General features: G+C 33.3%; 1 protein-coding gene, 3 long non-coding RNA genes and 1 pseudogene across 4 annotated transcripts; 1 reads left to right on the forward strand and 4 right to left on the reverse strand.

The window, feature by feature from the left end:
* Window positions 1-65: 65 nt before the first annotated feature.
* On the forward strand, window positions 66-4,412 carry LOC149500394 (uncharacterized). The gene is made up of 2 exons (XR_016325092.1): window positions 66-196; window positions 1,082-4,412. It is a non-coding gene; the product is annotated as an uncharacterized LOC149500394 (long non-coding RNA).
* Window positions 4,413-4,574: 162 nt separating this feature from the next.
* Naxe (NAD(P)HX epimerase) lies at window positions 4,575-6,115 on the reverse strand. Its single transcript, XM_028170578.2, has 4 exons — window positions 5,757-6,115; window positions 5,403-5,608; window positions 4,975-5,298; window positions 4,575-4,875 (listed from the first exon to the last, which is right to left on the reverse strand). The coding sequence occupies exons 1-4, from the start codon at window positions 5,790-5,792 to the stop codon at window positions 4,641-4,643; spliced, it is 801 nt and encodes a 266-aa protein (XP_028026379.1). The 5' UTR covers window positions 5,793-6,115; the 3' UTR covers window positions 4,575-4,640.
* Window positions 6,116-7,120: 1,005 nt separating this feature from the next.
* On the reverse strand, window positions 7,121-8,847 carry LOC149500395 (uncharacterized; annotated as a pseudogene).
* A 316-nt stretch (window positions 8,848-9,163) lies between these two features.
* On the reverse strand, window positions 9,164-11,636 carry LOC149500396 (uncharacterized). The gene is made up of 3 exons (XR_016324966.1): window positions 11,504-11,636; window positions 10,927-11,047; window positions 9,164-10,835 (listed from the first exon to the last, which is right to left on the reverse strand). It is a non-coding gene; the product is annotated as an uncharacterized LOC149500396 (long non-coding RNA).
* Window positions 11,637-16,444: 4,808 nt separating this feature from the next.
* LOC149500397 (uncharacterized) lies at window positions 16,445-18,974 on the reverse strand. The gene is made up of 4 exons (XR_016324967.1): window positions 18,868-18,974; window positions 18,620-18,691; window positions 18,043-18,163; window positions 16,445-17,951 (listed from the first exon to the last, which is right to left on the reverse strand). It is a non-coding gene; the product is annotated as an uncharacterized LOC149500397 (long non-coding RNA).
* Between the last annotated feature and the right edge of the window lie 233 nt (window positions 18,975-19,207).

The following is a 19,207-nucleotide window of genomic DNA, read 5'->3' on the forward strand; positions in this document are numbered from 1 at the left end:
TTTGATCTTCATAGTCTTCACCAGGAAGAACTTCCTGCAATGCTGTATGTTTTCCTTCTCGGCACATAATATCGGTTTTATTGTTATGTAAAACCGTAATATTGATGTGCCTTTGGAAAACATACAGCATTGTATTATGAAGACGTGTTTGTTATCTGCTGGTGAAATTATTAAGCACAACGCTATGATGAAATAGGTAAGCTATAATAAAATTATGAAGCGCAATGATAATGTTCATAATTTATATAATTATTAAATCGAAAAAACAGTTGTTAACTTCCACGTTAATTCAATAATTAAAAAATATTTATAAGTTTGTAATAAACATTTTATCTTGTATATACAAGAAAATGTATAAATTGTATAAATGATGTATATACATCATGTAGAAGTAAATGTGTTGAAAAAAAGAATCGTGAGGATCTTTACGAAGCTCTATTATTCGGCAATAATTATTGTAAACGTTTGGATGATTTGCAATTGCCTCTAGAAAGTATTTCGTCCATTGGTTCATTATCAATCCATCTCAGAGGCTACTGCTGATCTACCACTTCTTAGAGATGCGTTGATGCCATTACCTCGTAAGGTTGAACGAAGACCAGTTTCCAATTACAGTACGGGATGCCGCTTTTGTGACAACACACATAGTTAGAAAAAAGTCCTTACGAATCTTACCGGGCATGTCTTTAGTTTCATGTTTAGAAAGCACTTATGCAGATTATTGACGAAAATGGATTTCAATTTTAGACCCAAAGACTGGTATCAGAAAGATGTTTTTCTCTGTTATCAAAGAAACTGTCTTTAGAAATGTTGAGCAAAGTAAGGTCATTAACTCTGCGTCCCGTAGCTAGCAACATGGTTGTTGGTGTCCTTCAAGCTACATTGAGGCGTGATGTGGTGGCTGGGTTTGAAGAAAACCAGTTTAGAACTATTCTCGGATCTCATGTGAATGGGACTACACTTAGTAAAATTGTAATAAGTAGTTGAATTTTGTTTAGCTATTCCGATGGCTTTTTTAAATTAGCAATTTTTATTAGAGAGCTTGAGAATGTTTGCTGTCCTACATGTATTTCGCCCACAGAAAGTCGACAGCGCTGCTTTATGATGCAGAAGGATTGTTTTATAGGCAAAATTTTCTTTTTTGGAAAAGAAGAAAGAATTTGGCAACATCTGCAGACTTAGGATCAATTTTAAACTGTAGCACCATATGCACCATCTTCTAGTTGCTGGTAAGTATGCTGACAAAGTGGATTGACACCAGTTAATTTTCAACAAATCTTCTCCTGTTTAGACCAGTCATTATTTGTACAACCCCCCCCCCCCCTTTCTAAGCTTTCAGGGTTAATGTTTAACCTGTGGAGGAGGCAGGTTTTGGATTTCGTGCGAGTTATCTAGCGTTCGGGATCTGAGGGCTTGGAAACCCAAATGCTTTCGCGGAACACTACCAGGTAGGTTCCCTAGACACTGTTGAAGTGAGTCAGTACTTTGGGGAGAAGGTTGAGAGGAGGAATTCTCCATGCTAGTTGCATCCTCTACGGTCTGCTGAAGGTATCCAATCTTGGTCGGCGAATGGGTTTATATCCGGATGACCCCACTTTCGAAAAACTTTTGTGGTCACTTGTGGTAAAAAGTGCCATTTCGCAGGTTGATTTCCTCGTGATAGCCTGTCGGCTATGATGTTGTATCTCCCCGAGAGATAAGCTGACAGTTATCTTGAACTTATCGCTTAGGTTTAAAAATCGAAAGGTCAACGTTAGTGAAATACTTTCAGATTCATTTTGATTGTCACTACCATTGCAAATAGCTCTTTTGTGGGTGAGCCGTTTCTGTTGTTGAGCTGACCATAGACAGGACGTTAATATTTTGTCTAATTGTAACCCCTACCCATGTCCGAAGCTTCCGTTGCCAGGAAATGGTTGGTTTTGGGTCTCGGCAATGTTTGACATGTGGCTCCGCGTCAGCACTGCATTTGTAACCCCTACACATGTCCGAAGCTTCCGTTGCCAGGAAATGGTTGGTTTTGTGTATCGGCAATGTCTAACATGTGGCTTCGCGTCAGCACTGCATTTAATTGTTAACACATGCAGGATGGCCTGTTTTTTACCCCTTTTCTTGAAACTTCGCAAGAAAATTTGCAAGTTAGCATAGATTGATGTAATTCCGTCAGAGTTTGAGCTAGGATGTTGTTGAGTGGCCACTTCGTTTCTCGCAATTTTCCATCGAATCCCTAGACATGTCATCTCTTGAACCAGTGTACTAATTGATTTTTTGTAAGGCTGACTTGGCAGCCCAAATAATCCAAGAGCTTTACAGCTTATGTGGCCTGAAGACTCAACTTGGACTTCTTTTGATGGACCTGGTGGGATTTGCGTAGGTGGGATAACACTCAACATCCCTTTGCACGCAATGTTTCCGCGACCGAGCATGCTATGCAAGCAAAAAAGGTGTATTTGTCTTCATGGACCAAGAAAAAGTCGCGTAGGTAGGTTAACATTTGACTTCCCTATGTACGTAAGGTCTTCGCGACCGAGCATGCTATGGGAGCAAAAACGTTTATTTGTCTTGGTGAAACAAGATCATGTCGTGTAAGTAAGCTAGCACTTCGATTTTGCACGCAATGCCTCCGCGACCGAGCATGCTGTGGAAGCAAAAAGGTGTATTTGTCTTCAAGGACCAAGAGAAAGTCGCGTAGGTACGTTAACATTTGACTTCCCTATGTACGCAAGGTCTCCGCGACCGAGCATGCTATGGGAACAAAAACGTTTATTTGTCTTGGTGAAACAAGATTAAGTCGTGTAGGTAATATCTCCGCGACCGAGCGACCGAGCGACCGAGCACCCTATATAATGGAAATTGACATGCCAGCCCAGATAATCCAAAACCTTCACAGCTTCTGCAGCCTGAAGTTTCAACTTGGATTTGTTTTGGTCGACCAAAAGGAAGTCGTTTAGGTAGACTAGCACTCGAGTTCCTTTTGCACGCAAGGTCTCTGCGACCCAGCATGTTATGGAAGCAAAAAAGGTTAATCCAAAAGCTTCACAGCTTCTGCAGCCTGAAGTTTCAACTTGGATTTGTCTTGGTCGACCAAAAAGGAAGTCGTCTAGTAGACACTAGCACTCGAGTTCCCTTTGCACGCAAGGTCTCTGCGACCCGCATGTTATAGAAGCAAAAAGGTGTGGCTCTGAAGCCAGACCGAAGGGTAGGCATGTCATTTCATACTAACTCATAAGAAGGTACCGATTCCTTCCTGGAGGTACTGATACTGGTACCTTGGTACTGATCCTCAAGAAGTATCGACGAAATTTTGCGACTGATACTAGAAAAATATTCCTGAGAAATGTTCAATTCTATCATCCAGTCCCCTGGGTGGAGAAAGTTTGGTACCTAGGTGTCCGAAAACAGTTAGGTGTTTTATCTTTACGACCTTGTTCAACTCTCGAAGATCCAAAATTGGACGCATTGATCCGTCGCTTTTCTTCCGCAGAAAAAAGGTAGTTTTTTTTTTTTTTTTTTTTTGTTTTTTTTTTTTTTTTTTTTTTACGGTATTTGGTAACCATACATGGTTTACAAATTATTACAATTTTGGTGGCACTCAGTGCCTCCCGTCGGTGTCTTCAATTGCCCCCCTCTGGATTGTGCCAGATGTTACAGACTATGATTGTTTATAATGTTTGGCTTACCTTTTGTACGAGATCGTGACAAATAGGATTGTAGCCCTCCGAGGGACTGAATAGATTTCAATTTACTATTAACAAACAAAAATTCCTCAATGAGTGGTGCGTTGGCAACAGGATACTTTGTTAGAGACCACGGAAATTAAACTTTGACGTGTTATTTCTATACATACGGCCCTTTTTTCCGTATACAATTTAAAACGCTTTTTACGGGTAACTTGTACGACGGAGACGATTTGTCAAAGTTTTCAGTAATTATGTTACAAAGATTATTAGTTTAAATCTGTTGTGTTTTTGTCAAAATTTCCGTATTGACGAGATCAATTTGTTTACAACATTTTTCGTTACATTCAATTGTTACACACAGTTGATGCATTATTAGATTTACAACGTCACTGACCTGGTGGGATAACGAGCCGATTCGAAGATCGACCGTTACCTTTGAATCCCGTCGTTTCTTACGCAGAGACTCCTTTTGTTCTTTTTCGCTTGACGAGCTGTTCGAACGCGAGGCGTCTCCATCGCGTCTCGCCTGGACATCTTCCCTCTCGGAAATTATGGAGCTTGACTCAACATCACCTCCAACAGATGACGCGTGATTCATGGCGTCCGATGATAGGATTGGTAAATAATACTCGTAATGATTGCAAAATAACACTCATAGAAACACAAAATAAATATTTTTTGCAATTAATAAGAAGTCGAATAAATATTTGTGGACTTGCGACTTCACAGTACGAAAGTACACAACGCTATGAAGATCAAAGATGGCTGCGCTCCCTTTATACTTGCTGGCAGCACCTAGCGGCTAAAGATGGAACTAAATTGACGGTCTATGGTTGGACATAGACAAGGAATCTAAGCTAAGTACACACTGCTTCTTCATAATACAATGCTGTATGTTTTCCAAAGGCACATCAATAGTAGTTTTTATTATAATATAGGGCATAGTAAAACATAAAATTTTTAACAAGATAATTTTACAATTTGTTCCTGATCAGGATATTGTGGAATTTCTAAATTATATTTCTTCAATATATCAGTTGGCAGAAATCTTCCTCCCAAATAATGTTTGGTGTTCCTTAAGAACTCTGGTTTGGCGCATAGCTTAGGTGCAGAAAGTGATATTAGTAGTGCAGGTTTTAATGCTCTTCCTTCACCTGGGCCTTTTTCGACATCCCAGCCACTAGGTATATCGACACTGGGAAAAAAACGAAGTGCATTTTATGATAGTTTCAACTTTAATCTAACATTAGGTGAAGTCTAAAGATTTACTTCTAAAATTAACTACATAAATTACCTGCATACGGGTAAATTAGAATCAATTAGCGCATCCAATGCTGGCTTCAATTCTTCCCGTACTGGTGGTTTAAAACTAAACCCAAATAAGGCATCAACAAGTACCTTATATTCATTATTTAAATCTTTAGTGTCTGGTAATTTATCAATTATATTAACATTGAATCTTATGCATTGTTCCAGAAGGTTTTCATACAAAGGTTTGGGTGTGCGTTTAGGATAATGTACCGATACATTGTATCCGAACAACTGCATATGTCTTGCGGCTACTAAACCATCTCCTCCATTATTTCCTGGCCCGCACACTATAAGAGCTGATGAATGACTGTGAAAACAAAAATTAGTATTAAAAATATTTGTTTATCGTTAATATGCATTGAAAGCAAAAAATGAAGACTTAATTTTACTGTATTATAAAACCGTTCTTACGTTGAGGGTGGGAAGACCTTGGCAATGGCACTAGCAACACTCAGGCCAGCAAGTTCCATAAGTTGATCGACACTAAACTTGTATTCAGTGAAAAGATCCTGGTCCAGTGCTGCCGCTTCTGACTGATTGAGGTACCGCGTCACAGTATTGCATTGATTCATACTGCTCGTCATAGTTCCGATGTTATACAGTTTTGCTACACGCAACTACCAAATATTTAATTAATGTTACATATTCTGCTCTATGTTACATTGATAATCTTGGCATGATGACTTACTTTACGGGTCACGTATATTTAAATGTTTATATAAATTACAAGAGGTATTAATGAATTGATAGCAGTATTTAACTTACTATTAAAGCACTCCCGAACAACCTGTACAATAACATTTAAGAAGATTCTTTTACTGTTTTTCTTTTACTATTATTAGTAGTTTCGTAGTTTGGTTCCAAATGTCAGTTTTATTATTCTTAATAAATCCTAAGTGCATGTTACTTAGTATAGATAGGTATGATATGTATTATTCTCTACTTTACATATTTACAAATTGGCACTTTACTTTCCGGCCGCCAAGACATAGACCCTTCAGTGCGCCAAGAGCACAGAACACTATTACTTCTAGCGAAGGCCAAGAGAATCATAGATTAAACACGTACACTAATCCATAGACTAAGCTGTACACTTTAAACTGACTGAAGACAAACCACAGACAAACTGAATGCGATGGAATTCTGAGAACTGTCAGCTGTCGTGATTAGTGATGTGAAGTAATGGGGTTGGCCGGTTAAAGCTTTTCTCAGATGTCGCCAGCGTAGCTTGTTCCCTTGTCACAGAGAGCCGCCATTTTGTGTGTTTTGCGTTCGTGATATTTCAGCATTTTGTGACTTTGATACGGTTCTTATTACTTTCTAAGTAGTGCTAAACAATTTTACAACATGTATTCCTACTGGATAGTTAAAGAATTAAAGGAGGAGTTGAGAAAACGTGGTGCATCTTTACGAGGAAAAAAAGTGGATTTTGTCGAAAGGTACAATGTTGATGTTTTATTTTAACTTAGAAAACTTCTCTCAAACTGTTTCCGGTAGCTATTAAAATAATAATATTAAATTGTGTACCTTAGGAACTTTATTCCTGATAGCATGTGCAAAAAGAATTGCTCATATTACACACATTACCTACCAACTAATGTGTTATTTTACTTTTTTCAGATTAGAGCTATATGACTAAAATTTTAATTTTTGAAACAAAATGAAAAAATTGCTCTAGCAAAATATGCTAATATATACGATTTGCTAGTGGAGCCATGTGGCATTTTCATTAGCCAAGAGCGCCCATATCTTGCTGCATCTCCTGATGGTGTGTTGGGCGAAGAAACTATAATTGAAGTGAAATGTCCATACGCTAGCAGAAAACATGAAATAAATATAACAACGGTGCCTTACTTAGAATAATGTAACGGGATATTGTCTCTAAAAAAAACCTGCCCATATTATTATCAAATCCAAGGGCAGTTATACTGCTCAGGCAAAACATACTGCAACTTGGTCATTTACACCTACAAGGACATCAAAGTGATTTATGTTGAAAAATACAATAATTTTATAAATAATATGTTAAATAAATTAGATATCTTTTATGAAAATATTTTCAAAGAAGCATTGTATGAAAAATATCTGTGTTATAACTATACACACTTGTCGAAATAAAAAATCAGGAATATTTTTAATTATTTTTATTGACATTTCCTTCTCTAAAATTACATAACATTACACATATGAAATTAATCGTTCTATGTGAACCCTCTGACTAACTAATTTTTGATCTATCTTTAACTGAACACCTGGGATTTGTGATTTACCTTTTAAAAAAGATGGGATATTTATACTAATTCCTTTAGAGGCAAACAGATCCTGTACATTAAAACCTCTGTCTGCCATAATACTATCTCCATATATTTTTATGTTTATAAGAACTAAATGACGCTTTTTGAGCATCAGGTTGACTAGGCTTCTGTATGCCTATTTCAGTCCCATCTATAATCACCCTTGTGGAGGGAAAATGTGTTCTAAAACAATTAGGCATATAATAATTTACTAAGCTGGCTAGGCCGAATGTCAATTAGGCTCTAGATATCACTGACAAAATTTATCCATGTTACAACAATATTAGACACTTCAGTTTTACTTACACCGAAAATTTTACTTAATTCAAAATCTGTTGTGTTTCTTCTAAGCTTAATTAGTAACATTAAAAATTGATCTTCTATTGATATGCCAACCACTCTACTCCAGCAATATTTGCCATTGGCAAAAGTGTGATTAAAACTAATGAAAACTTAGATGCTGTTTCCAACCCGGTGTAGTATTGCACTGTCTCATCGTCTGCAAGTAATAGCTCTGTAGAGAACAATCTTAATATATTGGATGTTTGAGTTCCAATAGTAATATGATGCCTTGTAATTGTTTCATCTATACTAGAGTTATTATTTTCTATTAGAATTTCTTGAGAGACATTTGAATCAAAATGCAAATTGCTGTGTTCTTCAAGGGGTACTATATCTTCACAGTATTGGGAAGTGTTGGGCAGGCTAAAAAGTTGTTTTTTAAGGTTACGGGTTTGTAACCTTTATTCTCTACTTTTTGTTTCTTCAGAAACTGGTTTCATATTCCATGAAAATATAGATGGTACAGCACCTTTCTTCAGATATTTATGTTAATGTTTGACACCTACAACACAAAAAAAAACATTTAAATATACTATCACAAGGAAACCTGACCATAGTTTCAAAATATTTGTTATTACAATGGATGCAGCGATTTAGATAGAACTTTCAATAGTAACAACTGATAATGAACAACAGCTCATGAGGAATGTGTTTCCTCCAGTCTGATTTTGTATTTGTTAAAAGGTTCCTTATAACATAAATCTACTTGCAAAATATGTTAGCAACTAATACTTAGTGTGCCTAACTAATTATTATTGGTTTTTTTTTAATAAGAGAACAAAGATGTGTGCTACACCTAGTCATGCATTATAAATATTTGACAGAAAGAAGCATACCTGTGTATTTGCTAATGTTTTCATAGTAAGATTCCACAAAGTGTTTACGACATAACCTCGAACTTTTTGTGTGAGTACTTTTTTCGCGTCAAATGGCCTTTAATCACAGTCTTCCAATTTTCTTGTCCTTCGGGAATTGATGTACTCCAATTTCTGAGCATATTGGCACAAAACAACGCGTCATTGTGTTTAAAATATTTTTTAATCAAAAATTCCAATACAAATATTGAATGTTATGGGAACAATGCACACCAGCGCCACTTTGACAGTTGCCAACCCCATTTTATTAACACAATTATTTATTTATAAAGGAGATGAAGAAAGCAACATAATTTCAGGATAAGAAACGTATATCTACATATGATAGATTATACGTACAATCATAGATTATACACTTAATATATTTGAGATAGATGCGCAACTCTCATTTTTATTTTTGCTTTAGTTAGAGCCCAGGACAGCAGGCGTCGCTGCTGTCGATTATTAATCTCCCTACCCCCCACCAGGTGGCTTTTTTAGTAATTTTAATATTTTTTATAATTAACTCTCTTTATGAAAAAATCTTATCGTTTAGAATCGCTGAAATTCCCGGTAGTACTTATGAAATATTAAAGAACGTTTGATTGTGTTCAGCATTCTAATCGATAAGACCTTTTCATACAGAGAGAAAACAGTTTTTTTAAATAAAAAGCTGTAATTCTCTGTAAGCTATTTAATTTCCCTATATTACAAACAATTTACTGTTAAAAGACAGTATGAACGTACAATTGTATAAAATTTCGAATAACAATAACTCCTCTAGATTAATCCTACTAGAGTACTTAATAACATTAAATCGAAAGTTATCTAAAAGTTAATTAAGTCTAGATAATCAAATCATTCAATGTCACTTAAGTCATTTGTGCGAAATATAAACATGTCAGCTTTCCATTACAAACATAGTAGACAATTTGAATTAAATTTAATAAATTTGTTTCTTAACTATAGCAGTTCTTGCTTAAAGTTGATCGTGACAGATCATGACCTTGTATGAAAATATTACATCTATAAACACTACCTATGCTTCGTCATACAATAATTGTCATTTATACTAGCATTGTAGAGATAATACACACACTAAAGTGAATACTAAATTATTCTTAGCATTCTTATAAACATTTAGAAATTTAAGAAACGATTAACCCACAATCATGTTCATAACATGTGACATTTTGTTCTGCACAAACGTTTTATTACATGATTTGAAAAACAAAAAATGTTTAAAAAATGTAATGATGATTTAAAGTACTCTTAAATATTGATAGTTTGTACTTAATGACGCTTATAGTAATCTTAGACATGATTACATTAGTTATACTTTTATTCCCTATCTAAATTATTTCTATTCTGACGTTTCTGATGCTTTAGCTTTGGTAATACTAGATGAAACAAACAGCAGATTGAAAGAAAATCATCTTAAAGTTAATTACATTCATTACAAACCATTAGTTTACATTTTGTTAAAAAAGAAACTGGTGTTCGTTACATGCAAATGAATTATAAACATACACATGCAAACATAAAATGTAAATTTATCTTTTAATCCAAATTAAATGTACACTAATATTACATCTAAATAATAGAAAGGGTTTCGAAAATTTTTATTGCACTCAACAGCAGACGAGCACGCAACCCGGCCCGTGATAAGTGGTCACCAGTGCTTATAAACTTCAGCAGTGCCATAGGGGTTGCTGTCTATCACTTAAGTTTTAATAAATTATTAATATACTCAGTCACAAGCATATTGATTTCACATAATGAAAATGTAAGAAACATAATCATGTTTGGGCATTTTCATTTATATCTGCTCATACAGAAAACACAACTTAGCAAATATATTCCACAGTAAATCTAAATAATTGCAAATAATGCTTTTAAAGACCGTTGACTTTTGATCATTAATTAAAATCATCTTCTCGTAGAATTTACAAAAGGTTATTTACAAAAATTTATATCAGTATTTTCATATATTACTAACTTACTAATTACAACTATTCAAACGTAATACTATAACTATAAGAACTAAACAACCTATTTTAAAACAAAATTGGCATCAATTTAGTTCTTATGAACTATTTCAATTATTAATTTATCAATTAAGAGAAGAGAAGAAAGAAATCATTTATTCGCCAAGCATAGTGAAAATGAGTTATTACATAAATTAAAAGCAGCGTGTATGCTTTGTCATTATTTGACATGCGAATTTTAGTGCAGTGCATAGTTATAATATCTTTAAACTCTTTAAACTCTTTCTCTTCTCTCAATTATAAACATATTTAAAAAAAATTAAGATCCCTTGAGAGTTCACGTTCCTTGCTGAATCAGTTTCTCTTCTGAAACGGAGAAACAAAGTATCTTAAGTATGTAACAAATATTGAAAAAATACGACCATGAAAAATTTAGTGTTAATGTAATCTTACTTACAAATTAATATATTACATAACACGTTCTGGTTCAAATATAGTGCATCAATATTTTCATGTTTCAGACATTTTAGTGCTCCTTATAATTTTTCCATAAAATTTTGTCATTATCAAACCTTTGTCTACAAAAATAAAAACATTATTTTATATTGGGTAGAAGGATGAACGTGGTCACAGGCCACTTGGTGTAACTTAGTTATCAAACACCAGGAAACAAAACGTGAATGCCATCATCTAACTTTGGATGTGAGATCAATTGTGCTGTATTTTATTTAAACAGGAAAGCATGACTGATTGATCATTCCAAAAAACTAGTTCGGGCCCACTTGACAATAAGCATATAATACGCTGAGTTGCAAAACATAAATACTTCCACCCACTCGAGACAATTTTATTATCTGAGGTGTGTGTGTGATAGTACGAGACTTAATACCGACTGTTTTGATCAAAACTTAACATATATGATAGCTAGGCAGCAGAAATAGGAAGGACCATTAGTTGGTGCTAATTCATTTAATTATATTATGAATAATAATTATGTTAGCAAATAATATACCGGGAAAATAGTGTAAACTCACCGTTATCAAGGCATCCGAAATAGCATTTCATTTTCGATCTTCGAGGCATGCTGATTTTTAACAATAAACATTCTGTAAGAAATGAAAATAGTTACACAGGCTTACGAAACGCTAACGAAGAAAAAAGTATTGGAGCCAAGTTATGTCTAAAGAGAATTCAAAACAGAGTTTCTCAATGTCTAATCGTCTAATATTCTCATAAAGCTAAAAGTTGCTCTAAATTAATACTACAACGTAAAATAACTCACACCAAGACCAAAAAAAAACGATTTAAAAAATTAAATCGTTACGACATTTTGAAAACTTTTCTTTTTTTTTGAGATTGTTTTACGGCCCTGGAATTTTGAAAACTTCAAAGCAGTGTTTCCACTTACGTTTTTTTTAACACATTTTACCCTAGTTTCTTTTGAATTTACCCTAAAATTTCCTAGACAACTTTCATAAATCCTTTATATGAGTCGACTATTATCAAAGCCGGCAATCTGACTTTTGGACAATGATTGGTAAATCAGAAAAACGAATTATTGACTTTATATTCCATTGGCAGTCACAAAACTCTTCGGAACGACATCTTAGATAAATAACAGGTTAACTATTAACCTTTATTTAATGCAGGTTTTGAACCGTATTCTTTGAAGGAGACGATTATATTCAAATAAATCTGTATTGACATATCAATAAATTTTTTTTGTCCAAATGCACAGATTGCCACCTTTGATAATAGACGACTCATATAGAAAGCGTAAATAAAATACAGAAAATAAACCACAGCATATTATTTAATGTAGGTATATATAATATAAACGCCCCCAGAAGATCATAGATCTATAGGATTAGAATTTTCAAGGAAGTCGACGCATTGCTTTTATATTCTTTTGCTGCACAACCTAACACTGTTCGGTTCTAAAATTGAGCAATTGTTTGCTGGCAAAGTTGGGAACTTTCTATGAAGCAAGCCGTTCAGGGTTTCATTAGAAAGCCTGTTTCTTTTGTCAGTTTTTAAATTTGAGAACACTGAATAATCTTTCCACCTCAGTCTTTGAAGAAGGAACTGCTAGCAAAAGTGAAATGACAATTACAAGGTTTTCGTAAATGAAATTACCATGATAATCTTTCATGGTACATGAAGTACCTGTATATTACAATACAAGTAAGTTCTGGTGACATCAACGAAAATAGGTAAATAAAAATTTGGCGGATTATACTTATTGGGATTCTGGGGAATCCCTAAGAAAAAGCAGTGGCTTAATCTATGATTTACTTTACTAGAGGGTTACTGTTGAATCAAACCTTTATAGTTTTTATACACAACTCTGTTTTATTCTTTTACTTGTCAACTCGACTTAATGTCATTCTCTCTCCATAAAATAAAATGTTCATTGTTTTACTTTAATTATCGTTTATTTTAAAATTCACAACAGTTACTAGTATAGGCTTTGCTTTTTACCCCGAAATATCCTAAATCCTGGTATTTTTTAAATTGTCTTTATCATCCAAAATATCAGCTATTTTTCCCTAAAAAAGGGAGAATTCCCTAAAAGTGGAAGCACTGCTTCAAAGTACGCTACATTTTTTATTGAGTCAGAACTCATATCTGCCATCTAGTGAGTTTATTAGATCATTAATGCCTAAAAGTTACAAAAATGACGTCGCCACAGGAGTAAGATGACGCTAGTTGTATGTTATTTTCCTTTGTATGGGAGTTGCACCCCCCTGCGTACAATCGTATAATCCCAATCACAGTTAACTACAGTCCAAATCCAGCTCCCCCCCAGCTAACCACCGTCGTCGTCACAGTTGGCTCCGATCACCATTCTCGTCAAATCTGTCGCGTGCGACGAAGGGCTTGGCGAGTAAATTAACCCACAAACACAGCCCACTGAATTTCTCGCCGGATCTTCTCAGTGGATCGCGTTTCCGATCCGGCGGTAGATTCTGCGAAGCACTGCTCTTGCTAGAGTTAGTGTTAGCAACGTTGTCAGGTTTGAGCCCCGTGAGCTCACCTACTTGCTAGGTTACGCTGCCATAGCCTCTCAAGGCTATTAGCTTAGGTAGGAAAAAAGTCATAGTAGTCATTTATAATCTCAAGATTGAGATGAATAAAAACTTAAACTGAAGTATAAAATATGACTATATTTAATATTTAAAATACTAATTAAAATTCACTTCACAATTCGCAATTTACTTCTTCCGTTCTGTTTCTGGTGATTTGTTAATATCATCTTTGCAACGCTTTTATAGTTGAGAAGAAGATGATATATGTACAATTTCCAATGTCATATAGTACTATAAATAGTCGTTCTGAAATGCGTTTTCCCTGTTTGGCCATAGATGGCGTTGTACTCCTTGAACGTTTCCGATTGTACAGGTGAATGAAGTTAGCCCCTCAAAAAAATTTTTTTTTCCTATTTTATACTTATTTTCTATTAATTCGTTTGTTCATCATTTGTTCATGATTGTTCACTGTTAATAATTGTTTGTTCTGCAGTTATTTATTTTAAAAAAATATTTAAAAATATACCTACAAGTTAGCCCCTCTAATGCAATTTTTAATATTTTTTCATCCTTAATGACTCGTAAATATTCATTTTCGATTGTTCTTACATAAAACACGTTTGTTCTCTTTCGAAATTACTCGTTTTTTGTTTAATTTACTATTTTTATTAGTTGAATAAATGTATGCAAAATATGTGTACTGCGCATGCGTCAACTATAATGCCTAAACTTTCTACGCGGTTTTAATCGTGAAAAAAAAACAAACATAAATCCTGAAGGAGCAATTAATTGGTATACAGTTTAATTAAAAAAATTAAAAATAAATAAATGAAATAATGTGCATTGGCGTTAAGTTAGACCAAATACATTTTTTCCATGCTCTTACCTATCGTATTAAAATGTTATTTTACTAATGTTAGGAATATAATTTCGACTGTTTAAAAAAGTTATTATAATGTATACCTATATTATCTCTTGAAAGATAAATAATGAACATATTTACTTATTTGTTTATATTACCTATGTGAACTCCCTATCTTTTTTATACCTTCATAATGATAAGTAGGAGGATGGAAAAAATGTATTTGGTATAGCTTAACGCCAATGCACATTATTTCATTTATTTTTTAATTTTTTTAATTAAACTGTATACCAATTAATTGCTCCTTCAGGATTTATATTTGTTTTTTTTTTCACGATTAAAACCGCGTAGAAAGTTTAGGCATTATAGTTGACGCATGCGCAGTACACATATTTTGCATACATTTATTCAACTAATAAAAATAGTAAATTAAACAAAAAACGAGTAATTTCGAAAGAGAACAAACGTGTTTTATATAAGAACAATCGAAAATGAATATTTACGAGTCATTAAGGATGAAAAAATATTAAAAATTGCATTAGAGGGGCTAACTTGTAGGTATATTTTTAAATATTTTTTTAAAATAAATAACTGCAGAACAAACAATTATTAACAGTGAACAATCATGAACAAAAGATGAACAAACGAATTAATAGAAAATAAGTATAAAATAGGAAAAAAAAAAATTTTTGAGGGGCTAACTTCATTCACCTCGATTGTACTGGTTCTTTTGATATCTATTTCTGCTATTTGATGACAGACGGCGGTACTAGTCCTGGCATAACAATATTATTACAGTTTTAAAATCCACGCCATAGATAATACACTTCAAATTTAAGAATCAATACCTACAGTTGAGAAACACCTTTTGAACTCAAACGACACCGTCTAATATATTAAGTGTATAATCTATGGTCGCGTCAGCCGTGTAGGTATTTACGATATTTAAGAAATCTTAAATCCTTGTTTTATTTTGCTGCCGAAGCAATACACAGAATAAGTATCCATCGTTGTAATGAACATAAATAACGATTCTCGCAATACTTACTCGCGATCAGGGCCGGATTTTAAACTTAATGCCGCTCTTGGGTACCGGAAAAAAATCCACCCCAATACTGAAATTTTACTTAAACTTTTAGTTTATATATTTTCTTCTTCAACTTTACTAGGAACCTTATTATAATATGTTATATATTCCAAAAAGATAAATATATGTGTTTTTTTTACAAATATATATTTAGCACTAAGGCTGACTCGTAATTATACAATGTACAGTTGGTAAATAAAAAAATCTATTAGTATTTTAAATGTCTAAGGAAATAAATTGATTAAATCATTTTGATTATTAATTTTACCAAAAGTGCCAAAATTATAATTCACAAATAATGGATGAATTGAATATCTTGAATTATCAATTAAACAAAAAATAAATAATTAAAGAATTAATTAATTAAATAGAACAATGTTGATAAAAAAATACACTTTCAAAACTTTGCTGCCCTACAAAATTTGCCGCCTTGGGCACTTGTCCCGACTACCGCTAGTGTAAATTCACCACTGCTCGCGATATGTACTTTTTTTCTGCGTATGCTGATAGCCTTGAGAGGCTATTTCAGCCTCACCCTTGCGTGTAGGTGAGCTCACGGGGCTCAAACCGGAAGTGCTGCTAGCACTGGTCCTAGCAAGAGCAGTACTTCGCGGAATCTACCACCGGATCGGAAACGCGACCCACTGAAAGGACCCGGCGAGAAACTCAGTGGGCAAACACCATAGATTATACACTTAATATATTTGAGATAGATGCGCAACTCTCATTTTTATTTTTGCTTTAGTTAGAGCCCAGGACAGCAGGCGTCGCTGCTGTCGATTATTAATCTCCCTACCCCCCACCAGGTGGCTTTTTTAGTAATTTTAATATTTTTTATAATTAACTCTCTTTATGAAAAAATCTTATCGTTTAGAATCGCTGAAATTCCCGGTAGTACTTATGAAATATTAAAGAACGTTTGATTGTGTTCAGCATTCTAATCGATAAGACCTTTTCATACAGAGAGAAAACAGTTTTTTTAAATAAAAAGCTGTAATTCTCTGTAAGCTATTTAATTTCCCTATATTACAAACAATTTACTGTTAAAAGATAGTATGAACGTACAATTGTATAAAATTTCGAATAACAATAACTCCTCTAGATTAATCCTACTAGAGTACTTAATAACATTAAATCGAAAGTTATCTAAAAGTTAATTAAGTCTAGATAATCAAATCATTCAATGTCACTTAAGTCATTTGTGCGAAATATAAACATGTCAGCTTTCCATTACAAACATAGTAGACAATTTGAATTAAATTTAATAAATTTGTTTCTTAACTATAGCAGTTCTTGCTTAAAGTTGATCGTGACAGATCATGACCTTGTATGAAAATATTACATCTATAAACACTACCTATGCTTCGTCATACAATAATTGTCATTTATACTAGCATTGTAGAGATAATACACACACTAAAGTGAATACTAAATTATTCTTAGCATTCTTATAAACATTTAGAAATTTAAGAAACGATTAACCCACAATCATGTTCATAACATGTGACATTTTGTTCTGCACAAACGTTTTATTACATGATTTGAAAAACAAAAAATGTTTAAAAAATGTAATGATGATTTAAAGTACTCTTAAATATTGATAGTTTGTACTTAATGACGCTTATAGTAATCTTAGACATGATTACATTAGTTATACTTTTATTCCCTATCTAAATTATTTCTATTCTTACGTTTCTGATGCTTTAGCTTTGGTAATACTAGATGAAACAAACAGCAGATTGAAAGAAAATCATCTTAAAGTTAATTACATTCATTACAAACCATTAGTTTACATTTTGTTAAAAAAGAAACTGGTGTTCGTTACATGCAAATGAATTATAAACATACACATGCAAACATAAAATGTAAATTTATCTTTTAATCCAAATTAAATGTACACTAATATTACATCTAAATAATAGAAAGGGTTTCGAAAATTTTTATTGCACTCAACAGCAGACGAGCACGCAACCCGGCCCGTGATAAGTGGTCACCAGTGCTTATAAACTTCAGCAGTGCCATAGGGGTTGCTGTCTATCACTTAAGTTTTAATAAATTATTAATATACTCAGTCACAAGCATATTGATTTCACATAATGAAAATGTAAGAAACATAATCATGTTTGGGCATTTTCATTTATATCTGCTCATACAGAAAACACAACTTAGCAAATATATTCCACAGTAAATCTAAATAATTGCAAATAATGCTTTTAAAGACCGTTGACTTTTGATCATTAATTAAAATCATCTTCTCGTAGAATTTACAAAAGGTTATTTACAAAAATTTATATCAGTATTTTCATATATTACTAACTTACTAATTACAACTATTCAAACGTAATACTATAACTATAAGAACTAAACAACCTATTTTAAAACAAAATTGGCATCAATTTAGTTCTTATGAACTATTTCAATTATTAATTTATCAATTATAAACATATTTTAAAAAAATTAAGATCCCTTGAGAGTTCACGTTCCTTGCTGAATCAGTTTCTCTTCTGAAACGGAGAAACAAAGTATCTTAAGTATGTAACAAATATTGAAAAAATACGACCATGAAAAATTTAGTGTTAATGTAATCTTACTTACAAATTAATATATTACATAACACGTTCTGGTTCAAATATAGTGCATCAATATTTTCATGTTTCAGACATTTTAGTGCTCCTTATAATTTTTCCATAAAATTTTGTCATTATCAAACCTTTGTCTACAAAAATAAAAACATTATTTTATATTGGGTAGAAGGATGAACGTGGTCACAGGCCACTTGGTGTAACTTAGTTATCAAACACCAGGAAACAAAACGTGAATGCCATCATCTAACTTTGGATGTGAGATCAATTGTGCTGTATTTTATTTAAACAGGAAAGCATGACTGATTGATCATTCCAAAAAACTAGTTCGGGCCCACTTGACAATAAGCATATAATACGCTGAGTTGCAAAACATAAATACTTCCACCCACTCGAGACAATTTTATTATCTGAGGTGTGTGTGTGATAGTACGAGACTTAATACCGACTGTTTTGATCAAAACTTAACATATATGATAGCTAGGCAGCAGAAATAGGAAGGACCATTAGTTCGTGCTAATTCATTTAATTATATTATGAATAATAATTATGTTAGCAAATAATATACTGGGAAAATAGTGTAAACTCACCGTTATCAAGGCATCCGAAATAGCATTTCATTTTCGATCTTCGAGGCATGCTGATTTTTAATAATAAACATTCTGTAAGAAATGAAAATAGTTACACAGGCTTACGAAACGCTAACGAAGAAAAAAGTATTGGAGCCAAGTTATGTCTAAAGAGAATTCAAAACAGAGTTTCTCAATGTCTAATCGTCTAATATTCTCATAAAGCTAAAAGTTGCTCTAAATTAATACTACAACGTAAAATAACTCACACCAAGACCAAAAAAAAACGATTTAAAAAATTAAATCGTTACGACATTTTGAAAACTTTTTTTTTTTTTTTGAGATTGTTTTACGGCCCTGGAATTTTGAAAACTTCAAAGCAGTGTTTCCGCTAACGTTTTTTTTAACACATTTTACCCTAGTTTCTTTTGAATTTACCCTAAAATTTCCTAGACAACTTTCATAAATCCTTTATATGAGTCGACTATTATCAAAGCCGGCAATCTGACTTTTGGACAATGATTGGTAAATCAGAAAAACGAATTATTGACTTTATATTCCATTGGCAGTCACAAAACTCTTCGGAACGACATCTTAGATAAATAACAG

The sequence above is a fragment of the Bombyx mandarina genome, chromosome 22, assembly GCF_030267445.1.
Source record: "Bombyx mandarina strain Sakado chromosome 22, ASM3026744v2".
Lineage (NCBI taxonomy): Eukaryota > Metazoa > Arthropoda > Insecta > Lepidoptera > Bombycidae > Bombyx > Bombyx mandarina.